This window comes from Procambarus clarkii, chromosome 48 (assembly GCF_040958095.1).
Source record: "Procambarus clarkii isolate CNS0578487 chromosome 48, FALCON_Pclarkii_2.0, whole genome shotgun sequence".
Classification (NCBI taxonomy): Eukaryota; Metazoa; Arthropoda; class Malacostraca; order Decapoda; family Cambaridae; genus Procambarus; species Procambarus clarkii.
The window spans coordinates 19,039,731-19,052,034 of record NC_091197.1 but is presented as its reverse complement, the minus strand read 5'-3'; the positions used below and the strand labels follow the sequence as shown (position 1 = coordinate 19,052,034).

The window sequence follows — 12,304 nt, the reverse complement described above, 5'->3', positions numbered from 1 at the left end:
AGGGGGGATAACCGAGGGTCAAGGACAGCAGCAGGAGGGACAGAAACCAGGGAACACACCTCAGCAAGGGCACCAACCGAGAAGGAAGCGGGAGACCTCCATAGCAGGAACAGGGGGTGTAACCACCGAAACAGAAGGGGACTGAGCAAGAGAGTCAGAAGTAGGGACAAGAAAAAAAGCAAAGCCTTTTTACCCACCGGGGAGGAGAACAGCCCGAGCACGGCTTACGCTTCTGACGCAAAGAGACAGGTGTCCCAGCAACTACGTACTGGGCAACGGATTCCAGTGTCTCAACAGAAGCTGAATGAGAGCATATATGACAGCCGTTGGGAGAGCGATGGACATCAGCCTGTACTGATAGGCGGTGTGGAGAGCCAATATACAAAGGAGGAGGATGGGAAGGAGGATCGGAGGGAGACGAGGAAGAAGACACAGGAGATATGACAGACTGGGCAGAAAGAAGGGGAACCCTGAAGACCAGGATGGGGACCCTTCGGGACAGAACTCAAAGGAACAGAGGAGGGGGGCGGTGGGTGTATCAGGTTCTAAGGCCCGAAAACGGTTTTGAGTCTGAGGAAGGTGGGAAGGACGAGGAGAGGAAGACCGCAACACGCGAGCATAAGAGACGTTAGCATACGGTGGGAGCCGACGAACCTGGTGCCTCGCCTCAGGAAAAGATAAACGCTCCCGGTGCTTCAAGTTGAGGACGGCTGCCACAAGCTTATAATGTATACACGCACGGGAGAAGGTAGGGTGGGCCTCACCGCAATTGAGGCAGCGAGCCTGGGGAGAAGTGCACTCGACTTAGAGTGACCTTCACCCCTACACAAGGGACAGAGAGAGAGACAGATCCAGAGCAGTGGAGGGCACCATGCCCAAACCTCCAGCACTTATTACAGAGCCGAGGAGAGGGAATGTACTCCTGGACAGAGCACCTGGCACCAGCAAGAATGACAGAGGGCAGAAGGGTCCTACCATCAAAGGTAATCTTCACAACCCGAAGGGGCTGATGGCGACGACCACCAGGGGGATGAGTAAACGTGTCAACCTGAAGGACAGAATAGCCTTGGGCATCGAGGATATGCCGAATATCATCGTGGCAGTCCTGCAGATTCTGAACACCGGTTGCAACATGGGGCAGGAGGAGAATAGTGCCAACTCTGGCATTCAACTGAGCGTTCTTTGAGACTTGAACAGGGGTCTCGCCAAGGCAGGATAAGGCAGCCAAGCGGGAAGCTGCATCCTGAGAAGGAGCAGCAACGACATGTGTACTGAGACGAGTGGGGTTGAAGGTAACAGAGGCATCTACGAAATCAACAAGATGCCTATGGAGGGAGAAATCGTCAGGAGGCGCAGAATCAAGAGGGAAGAGATCAAAGTATTTGGCCCACGAAGCGGGACCAAACAAGGCCTGATACGCATCAGTGCGGGAAGGAATTGAACGAGTGCGGCCGTGGTGCGGACGGCGTTGAGAACCCCCAGAGAGAGAGAGGGGTTAAAATGCGCAGTAGTCACAACGAGAGACTGGGCTGCACCAGGGGACGAAGTGGTCACCACTGGGGGGCTTGTGGCTCGACCCAACCACAGAGAAGGGAGGGGAGCCGAGGGAAGAGGTCAGGAGGAGCAAGGTCTTAGCCCAACGCAGCGGGGGCTACAGAGCCCGATCTTCCAATACAGTCCGACTCGGGGGCTTGGTCGCCCACCCCACGAGCCTGAGAAGATACAAGAGAAACATTCAATGACATAAAGACGAAAAGAGACAATTTCATTCACGAATGTGCCCCCATACCCACCATGGAGCCACAATTATAGGCATCACACCCAACAAGAAGCTATCGGCAATCATGCTGGGGCCCCCTAGGGGTGCGTCGTGAATATACGCCCCACAAATGTCATCTTAAGAAGCGTCAGTTCGTCGAGATCAGGTTCAGTGACAAAAGAGGGATTGACAATAAAAGGTTCCCCTCGCTCGAGACGTTGGGTACTACAGTTCTACGGGTGCAAGAGTATGCCTCCTCAAACACCCGGGCGTCAAAACAAAAGAAGGCCATAAGAATGATCAAAACAGGCACAAGGTCAGCAGGAAATGATAAGGAGAAAGGAGAAGAGGGGAGGAGAAAAACGAAACAAAAGGAAAAGGAAAAGGCATCCAGCAAAATTTGGGAGGACAACAGCAGGAGCACAAGGCTACAAAAGGACAGGGGGACTGCCCTATGGAGCATCACACTCCGGCAGCCGCCCACCAAGCCCTCCACGGCAACAACGAGCTGGACAGGGAGGGGTGTGCATGACAAGCACGACGTGTAGCAGGTGTGTGTCTGCATGACAAGCAGGAAGTGTTGCATGTGTGTGTATGACAAGCAGTAAGTGTTGAAGGTGTGTGTGTGTGTGCATGACAAGCAGAAAGTGTTGTAGGTGTGTGTGTGCATGACAAGCAGAAAGTGTTGTAGGTGTGTGTGTGCATGACAAGCAGGAAGTGTTGCAGGTGTGTATGACAAGGGAAAAGTGTAGATGTTGTACTGTACACACAAGAAGCGAGAAGCGTAGCAGCTATACACATGGCAAACAGGACGCAAGTGTCCACATAACCATGAAGCCAGGTATGGCAGGTGTTGTCATGACAACCAGGCAGGAGCAGAGTGTAGAAGGTGTAACTCATGTGTGTGTGTGTTGTTACAGACAAGAGGTGTTGCTGAACGGGACGCTGGTAGTGAGGACGGCCTCCCACGAGGACACCGGCCGCTACTCCTGCCTGGTCTCCGGCAGGCAGGGCCAGACCGCCGCCTCCCACACCTTCCTCCATGTCCTCAGTAAGTTACAAACCTCTCCTAACACCCGTTCAGTAAGTTTGTGATACTAACTAAGTTTTATCTGTTAGCCAAATGTTCGTGTCCGATTTACGAAGGTTGGTGATTCGTACTGATATAAATTCATCAAGTTAGTGAACACCAAACCACAGATCAGAAGATAGAAAAACTACGACGTTTGTGTCCGTCCTGGACCCTTATCAGGTCGTGTATCTCTCTCTCTCTCTCTCACACACACACACACACACACACACACACACACACACACACACACACACACACACACACACACACACACACACACACACACACACACACACATACACCTACACACACACACACACCTACACACACACACCTACACACACACACACACACCTACACACACACACACACACACACCTACACACACACACACACACACACACACACACCTACACACACACACACACACCTACACACACACACACACACCTACACACACACACACACACCTACACACACACACACACACACACACACACACACACACACACACACACACACACACACACACACACACACACACACACACACACACCTACACACACACACACACCTACACACACACACCTACACACACACACACACACACACCTACACACACACACACCTACACACACACACACACACCTACACACACACACACACACCTACACCTACACACACACACCTACACACATACACACACACCTACACACATACACACACACACACACACACCTACACACACCTACACAATGCTCGATCCTGCAAGCACATATAGGTGAGTACATATAGGTGAGTACACACACACACCTACACACACACACACACACACCTACACACACCTACACACACATACACACACACCTACACCTACACACACACACCTACACACATACACACACACCTACACACATACACACACACCTACACACACACACACACACCTACACACACCTACACACACACACACACCTACACACACCTACACACACACACACACACCTACACACATACACACACACCTACACACACACACACACACACACACCTACACACACCTACACACACACACACACACACACACACACACACACACACACACACACACACACACACACACACACACACACACACACACACACACACCTACACACACACACCTACACCTACCTGATAATGGTCCAGGACGGACCGAAACGACGTCGTTTCTTCACCTTCTGATGTGTGGTTTGGTCATAAAGTTAGTGCCTTGGTCTGACACCACTTGAGTAAGATAGTTTCGCCTTGTCAGATACTTGCTCACAGTCGCACGTATTGAGTAAGTTAGCCTGGTGAGGGTACGTGAAGGCGTGCAGTTAGCCTGGTGAGGGTACGTGAAGGCGTGCAGTTAGCCTGGTGAGGGTACGTGAAGGCGTGCAGTTAGCCTGGTGAGGGTACGTGAAGGCGTGCAGTTAGCCTGGTGAGGGTACGTGAAGGCGTGCAGTTAGCCTGGTGAGGGTACGTGAAGGCGTGCAGTTAGCCTAGTGAGGGTACGTGAAGGCGTGCAGTTAGCCTGGTGAGGGTACGTGCAGGCGTGCAGTTAGCCTGGTGAGGGTACGTGAAGGCGTGCAGTTAGCCTGGTGAGGGTACGTGAAGGCGTGCAGTTAGCCTGGTGAGGGTACGTGCAGGCGTGCAGTTGTACGGTCTCGTGTCACGAGATCAGGAGGCTAGTGGCAAGACCTCGGTTGATCACATTATTGTCTATGACAAATGTTCTGTAAGTTACATGTCCTAATTTACACGTATTAATGAAATTCTAGCATGTTTTTAACATTGAATCTTGCGACAAATATCAGTTAGTATTGGATACAACCCTCATTATTTCTAAAGTGTCATCAGTAAATATTATGAGTACATTGAACAATTAAATTTCTAAGATTTAATTACAAATACAGTTAAATATCAAAATGTAATTTAAAAATCTTTTAGAAGAACTTAAATTAACTTTATTTTGTTCAGTTGTTGCTGCTTTAAGCTCTATAGATGTTCTTAAAGACCCAATGTTATCGTGAGTCCATAAGAAGCTTTTAAATGTATAAATCAACTTTTATTTGAAAAAAATCCTGGGGAGCAGGATCGAACTAGCGTCCTGAGACGCCCCAGACATATCAGGGTCCGTGGATTTAGACGCACGCTTGGGATTACCCATATCGGCGGTTCGATCCCATCAGCCTACCCCCAGGGATTTACTCATAGATAGGTCACGTCATAGTGCTTTCACTGTACAGTTTTTTAATAGTCTCTCCTGAACCTCTTCTTCCCTCAGAACCTCCGGAAATCGACACGTTCAACTTCCGGAGTAACCTGGAGGAGGGCCGGCGGACGCAGCTCTCGTGCACCGTGACGGCGGGGGACCTCCCCATCACCATCAACTGGCTCAAGGACGGCCGCCACCTTCAGCACGACCCGGATGTTGAGAGTAAACAAGTCAGCGAGTTCTCCATGGTCAGTACGCCGCTGATGATTGGCTTCGGGCCTCCTGGCGCGCTTCCTGATTGGTTAGCTTTTCCTGGCACTATTCCTGATTGGCTAGGGCTTTCGGGGATAGTTCCTCGTTAGGTAAAGGATTTCCGTCGATTGATTATTGATGTGGGTTCTCACTAATGATGGCCTTTTAGTGTGGTTATTGTGTGTAGTGTGTCAAGGTACGTCACCTAATAATACCGTTTCTGGTTTGGTTTCCTATAATTTACTGAGTTTTCCTGGTTCTGTTTGTCATTAGGTTTATGGCTTGGTTTTCATTACACAGGTACTTTTGCTGTGACTTTTTCTCAGCATCTAGAGTCTTATTGGTTAAGACGTCATGATCTATATTCCAGCTCTGTTCCTCTCTACATATCCCAGCTTTCAGTCTTGTCTTTTATATCCCATCTCTTGGACTAAACTCGTATCCCAGCTCTTGGTCTGTCCCATATCCCTTCCCAGGGATATATTGTCACATTAGCATATGTTTGATTAAAAGTTCTTGGAGGAACTTACGATTGGCTATATCGTTGATATTTTTGTGATGAATTGTAAGTTTTTTAGTGGTCAGTGCGGTGGTTAGAATGTCTTAGGCCACTTTCCTGTTGATTAGGTGTTCTTAGAGCTCCGTATGTTTGGCCAGTGCTTCCGCATGAACCTTAACACTGGTTACAACGTCTTGAAGTATCCTGAAGTAGTTTGAAGCTTTCAGCGACGTTCAAAATAAATTTTTTTAGGACGGATTAAAGAGGTTTAATGTGCTTGGATTTTGAGTGCAGGTGTACGTGCGTCTGCAATATTTGCGTGCACATATATGCATATACTATAGCACGCTTGTGTACATCTTGGCCAGGATTCTTCAAGCATTATACTTCCTCTTACGAAACCTGCACATCTTTCCTCGATCATGGCGGCTTAATGTGTATACATTAAACCGTTGACGAACTGTGACACTTCACAACCCAAAGTGATCGTTATAGCAACTCCTCGGAGGAGTTCACAAACATTCTAACACGTCAATAAGACCACCATTGTGATGGGAAAGATGTACAGGTTTCGTAGGTTGATGCGTAAAAGCTTGATAAATAAATCCAGGCCAATGACTTGGCATCTTAATTCAACGTGGGCGACTTGCCTCTGTCTCTCAGGTGTTGATCTTCAAGAAGCTGCGAGAGCATCACTCAGGCGCCTACACCTGCGAGGCGGCCAATGCTGCTGCGTCTGTCAATCACACTGCCACGCTTAGGGTCAAGGTACGTCACCAGGAGGGTCAAGGTACGTCACCAGGAGGGTCAAGGTACGTCACCAAGGGGTCAAGGTACGTCACCAGGGGGTCAAGGTACGTCACCAGGAGGGTCAAGGTACGTCACCAGGAGGGTCAAGGTACGTCACCAGGGGGTCAAGGTACGTCACCAGGAGGGTCAAGGTACGTCACCAGGGGGTCAAGGTACGTCACCAGGAGGGTCAAGGTACGTCACCAGGGGGTCAAGGTACGTCACCAGGAGGGTCAAGGTACGTCACTAGGGGGTCAAGGTACGTCACCAGGGGGTCAAGGTACGTCACCAGGAGGGTCAAGGTACGTCACCAGGAGGGTCAAGGTACGTCACCAGGGGTTCAAGGTACGTCACCAGGGGGTCAAGGTACGTCACCAGGAGGGTCAAGGTACGTCACCAGGAGGGTCAAGGTACGTCACCAGGGGGTCAAGGTACGTCACCAAGAGGGTCAAGGTACGTCACCAGGGGGTCATGGTACGTCACCAGGGGGTCAAGGTACGTCACCAGGGGGTCAAGGTACGTCACCAGGAGGGTCAAGGTACGTCACCAGGAGGGTCAAGGTACGTCACCAGGGGGTCAAGGTACGTCACCAGGGGGTCAAGGTACGTCACCAGGGGGTCAAGGTACGTCACCAGGGGGTCAAGGTACGTCACCAGGGGGAGGTCAAGGTACGTCACCAGGGGGTCAAGGTACGTCACCAGGGGGTCAAGGTACGTCACCAAGAGGGTCAAGGTACGTCACCAGGGGGTCATGGTACGTCACCAGGGGGTCAAGGTACGTCACCAGGGGGTCAAGGTACGTCACCAGGAGGGTCAAGGTACGTCACCAGGAGGGTCAAGGTACGTCACCAGGGGGTCAAGGTACGTCACCAGGGGGTCAAGGTACGTCACCAGGGGGTCAAGGTACGTCACCAGGGGGTCAAGGTACGTCACCAGGGGGTCAAGGTACGTCACCGGGGGGTCAAGGTACGTCACCAGGGGGTCAAGGTACGTCACCAGGAGGGTCAAGGTACGTCACCAGGGGGTCAAGGTACGTCACCAGGGGGTCAAGGTACGTCACCAGGGGGTCAAGGTACGTCACCAGGGGGTCAAGGTACGTCACCAGGGGGTCTGGATACGTCACCAGGAGGGTCAAGGTACGTCACCAGGGGGTCAAGGTACGTCACCAGGGGGTCAAGGTACGTCACCAGGGGGTCTGGATACGTCACCAGGAGGTCAAGGTACGTCACCAGGGGTTCAAGGTACGTCACCAGGGGGTCAAGGTACGTCACCAGGAGGGTCAAGGTACGTCACCAGGAGGGTCAAGGTACGTCACCAGGGGGTCAAGGTACGTCACCAAGAGGGTCAAGGTACGTCACCAGGGGGTCATGGTACGTCACCAGGGGGTCAAGGTACGTCACCAGGGGGTCAAGGTACGTCACCAGGAGGGTCAAGGTACGTCACCAGGAGGGTCAAGGTACGTCACCAGGGGGTCAAGGTACGTCACCAGGGGGTCAAGGTACGTCACCAGGGGGTCAAGGTACGTCACCAGGGGGTCAAGGTACGTCACCAGGGGGTCAAGGTACGTCACCAGGGGGAGGTCAAGGTACGTCACCAGGGGGTCAAGGTACGTCACCAGGGGGTCAAGGTACGTCACCAAGAGGGTCAAGGTACGTCACCAGGGGGTCATGGTACGTCACCAGGGGGTCAAGGTACGTCACCAGGGGGTCAAGGTACGTCACCAGGAGGGTCAAGGTACGTCACCAGGAGGGTCAAGGTACGTCACCAGGGGGTCAAGGTACGTCACCAGGGGGGTCAAGGTACGTCACCAGGGGGTCAAGGTACGTCACCAGGGGGTCAAGGTACGTCACCAGGGGGTCAAGGTACGTCACCAAGGGGTCAAGGTACGTCACCAGGGGGTCAAGGTACGTCACCAGGAGGGTCAAGGTACGTCACCAGGGGGTCAAGGTACGTCACCAGGGGGTCAAGGTACGTCACCAGGGGGTCAAGGTACGTCACCAGGGGGTCAAGGTACGTCACCAGGGGGTCTGGATACGTCACCAGGAGGGTCAAGGTACGTCACCAGGGGGTCAAGGTACGTCACCAGGGGGTCAAGGTACGTCACCAGGGGGTCTGGATACGTCACCAGGAGGTCAAGGTACGTCACCAGGGAGGTCAAGGTACGTCACCAGGGGGGTCAAGATACGTCACCAGGGGGGTCAAGGTACGTCACCAGGGGGGTCAAGGTACGTCACCAGGGGGGTCAAGGTACGTCACCAGGGGGAGGTCAAGGTACGTCACCAGGGGGTCAAGGTACGTCACCAGGGGGTCAAGGTACGTCACCAAGGGGGTCAAGGTACGTCACCAGGGGTCCGGGTACGTCACCAGGGGGGTCAAGGTACGTCACCAGGGGGTCAAGATACGTCACCAGAGGGGTCAAGGTACGTCACCAGAGGGTCAAGGTACGTCACCAGGGGGGTCAAGGTACGTCACCAGGGGGGTCAAGGTACGTCACCAGGGGGGTCAAGGTACGTCACCAGGGGATCAAGGTACGTCACCAGGGGGTCCGGGTACGTCACCAGGGGGTCAAGTTACGTCACCAGGGGGTCCGGGTACGTCACCAGGGGGGGTCAAGGTACGTCACCAGGGGGTCCGGGTACGTCACCAGGGGGTCAAGGTACGTCACCAGGGGGGTCAAGGTACGTCACCAGGGGTCAAGGAACGTCACCAGGAAGTCAAGGTACGTCACCAGGGAGTCAAGGTACGTCACCAGGGAGGTCAAGGTACGTCACCAGGGGGGTCAAGGTACGTCACCAGGGGTCAAAGAACGTCACCAGGAAGTCAAGGTACGTCACCAGGGGGGTCAAGATACGTCACCAGGGGGGTCAAGGTACGTCACCAGGGGGGGTCAAGGTACGTCACCAGGGGGGTCAAGGTACGTCACCAGGGGGAGGTCAAGGTACGTCACCAGGGGGTCAAGGTACGTCACCAGGGGGTCAAGGTACGTCACCAGGGGGGTCAAGTTACGTCACCAGGGGTCCGGGTACGTCACCAGGGGGGTCAAGGTACGTCACCAGGGGGTCAAGGTACGTCACCAGAGGGGTCAAGGTACGTCACCAGAGGGTCAAGGTACGTCACCAGGAGGGTCAAGGTACGTCACCAGGAGGGTCAAGGTACGTCACCACGGGGTCAAGGTACGTCACCAGGAGGGTCAAGGTACGTCACCAGGGGGTCAAGGTACGTCACCAGGGGGTCAAGGTACGTCACCAGGGGGTCAAGGTACGTCACCAGGAGGGTCAAGGTACGTCACCAGGAGGGTCAAGGTACGTCACCAGGGGGTCAAGGTACGTCACCAGGGGGTCAAGGTACGTCACCAGGGGGTCAAGGTACGTCACCAGGGGGTCAGGGTACGTCACCAGGGGGTCAAGGTACGTCACCAGGGGGTCAAGGTTCGTCATCAGGGGGTCAAGGTACGTCACCAGGGGGTCAAGGTACGTCACCAGGAGGGTCAAGGTACGTCACCAGGGGGTCAAGGTACGTCACCAGGGGGTCAAGGTACGTCACCAGGGGGTCAAGGTACGTCACCAGGGGGTCAAGGTACGTCACCAGGGGGTCTAGATACGTCACCAGGAGGGTCAAGGTACGTCACCAGGGGGTCAAGGTACGTCACCAGGGGGTCAAGGTACGTCACCAGGGGGTCTGGATACGTCACCAGGAGGTCAAGGTACGTCACCAGGGAGGTCAAGGTACGTCACCAGGGGGGTCAAGATACGTCACCAGGGGGGTCAAGGTACGTCACCTGGGGGGGTCAAGGTACGTCACCAGGGGGGTCAAGGTACGTCACCAGGGGGAGGTCAAGGTACGTCACCAGGGGGTCAAGGTACGTCACCAGGGGGTCAAGGTACGTCACCAGGGGGGTCACGGTACGTCACCAGGGGTCCGGGTACGTCACCAGGGGGGTCAAGGTACGTCACCAGGGGGTCAAGATACGTCACCAGAGGGGTCAAGGTACGTCACCAGAGGGTCAAGGTACGTCACCAGGGGGGTCAAGGTACGTCACCAGGGGGGTCAAGGTACGTCACCAGGGGGGTCAAGGTACGTCACCAGGGGATCAAGGTACGTCACCAGGGGGTCCGGGTACGTCACCAGGGGGGTCAAGGTACGTCACCAGGGGGTCCGGGTACGTCACCAGGGGGTCAAGGTACGTCACCAGGGGGGTCAAGGTACGTCACCAGGGGTCAAGGAACGTCACCAGGAAGTCAAGGTACGTCACCAGGGGGTCCGGGTACGTCACCAGGGAGTCAAGGTACGTCACCAGGGGGTCAAGGTACGTCACCAGGGGGTCCGGGTACGTCACTAGGGGTTCCGGGTACGTCACCAGGTGGTCCAGGTACGTCACCAGGGGGTCCGGGTACGTCACCAGGGGGTCCGAGTACGTCACCAGGGGGTCCGGGTACGTCACCAGGGGGGTCAAGGTACGTCACCAGGGGGAGGTCAAGGTACGTCACCAGGGGGAGGTCAAGGTACGTCACCAGGGGGTCCGGGTACGTCACCAGGGGGTCAAGGTACGTCACCAGGGGGTCTGGGTACGTCACCAGGGGGTCAAGGTTCGTCACCAGGGGGTCTGGGTACGTCACCAGGGGGTCCGGGTACGTCACCAGGGGGGTCAAGGTACGTCACCAGGGGGTCCGGGTACGTCACCAGGGGGTCAAGGTACGTCACCAGGGGGGTCAAGGTACGTCACCAGGGGTCAAGGAACGTCACCAGGAAGTCAAGGTACGTCACCAGGGGGTCCGGGTACGTCACCAGGGAGTCAAGGTACGTCACCAGGGGGTCAAGGTACGTCACCAGGGGGTCCGGGTACGTCACTAGGGGTTCCGGGTACGTCACCAGGGGGTCCGGGTACGTCACCAGGGGGTCCGGGTACGTCACCAGGGGGTCCGAGTACGTCACCAGGGGGTCCGGGTACGTCACCAGGGGGGTCAAGGTACGTCACCAGGGGGAGGTCAAGGTACGTCACCAGGGGGAGGTCAAGGTACGTCACCAGGGGGTCCGGGTACGTCACCAGGGGGTCAAGGTACGTCACCAGGGGGTCTGGGTTCGTCACCAGGGGGTCAAGGTTCGTCACCAGGGGGTCTGGGTACGTCACCAGGGGGTCCGGGTACGTCACCAGGGGGTCAAGGTACGTCACCAGGGGGTCAAGGTACGTCACCAGGGGGTCTGGGTACGTCACCATGGGGTCTGGGTACGTCACCAGGGGGTCAAGGTACGTCACCAGGGGGTCTGGGTACGTCACCAGGGGGTCAAGGTACGTCACCAGGGGGTCTGGGTACGTCACCAGGGGGGTCCGGGTACGTCACCAGGGGGTCAAGGTGACCAGGTACGTCACCAGGGGGTCCGGGTACGTCACCAGGGGGTCCGGGTACGTCACCAGGGGGTCCGAGTACGTCACCAGGGGGTCCGGGTACGTCACCAGGGGGGTCAAGGTACGTCACCAGGGGGAGGTCAAGGTACGTCACCAGGGGGAGGTCAAGGTACGTCACCAGGATAAAGCTACTCCAGAGTTGATTTGACTCACTCACCAGGGAGTCTGGGTACGTCACCAGGGGGTCAAGGTTCGTCGCCAGGGGGTCTGGGTACGTCACCAGGGGGGTCTGGGTACGTCACCAGGGGGTCCGGGTACGTCACCAGGGGGTCAAGGTACGTCACCAGGGGG

The 12,304-nt window shown here is 55.2% G+C and overlaps 1 protein-coding gene across 1 annotated transcript in view; it reads left to right on the top strand.

Moving 5' to 3' along the window:
- Positions 1-12,304, top strand: part of LOC123764808 (cell adhesion molecule Dscam2) — a 256,731-nt gene that overhangs the window by 138,974 nt on the left and 105,453 nt on the right. Inside the window, 3 exon segments of the mRNA XM_069302763.1 lie at positions 2,680-2,810; positions 5,140-5,318; positions 6,485-6,589. Of these exon segments, the coding sequence (XP_069158864.1) occupies positions 2,680-2,810; positions 5,140-5,318; positions 6,485-6,589 (415 nt within the window).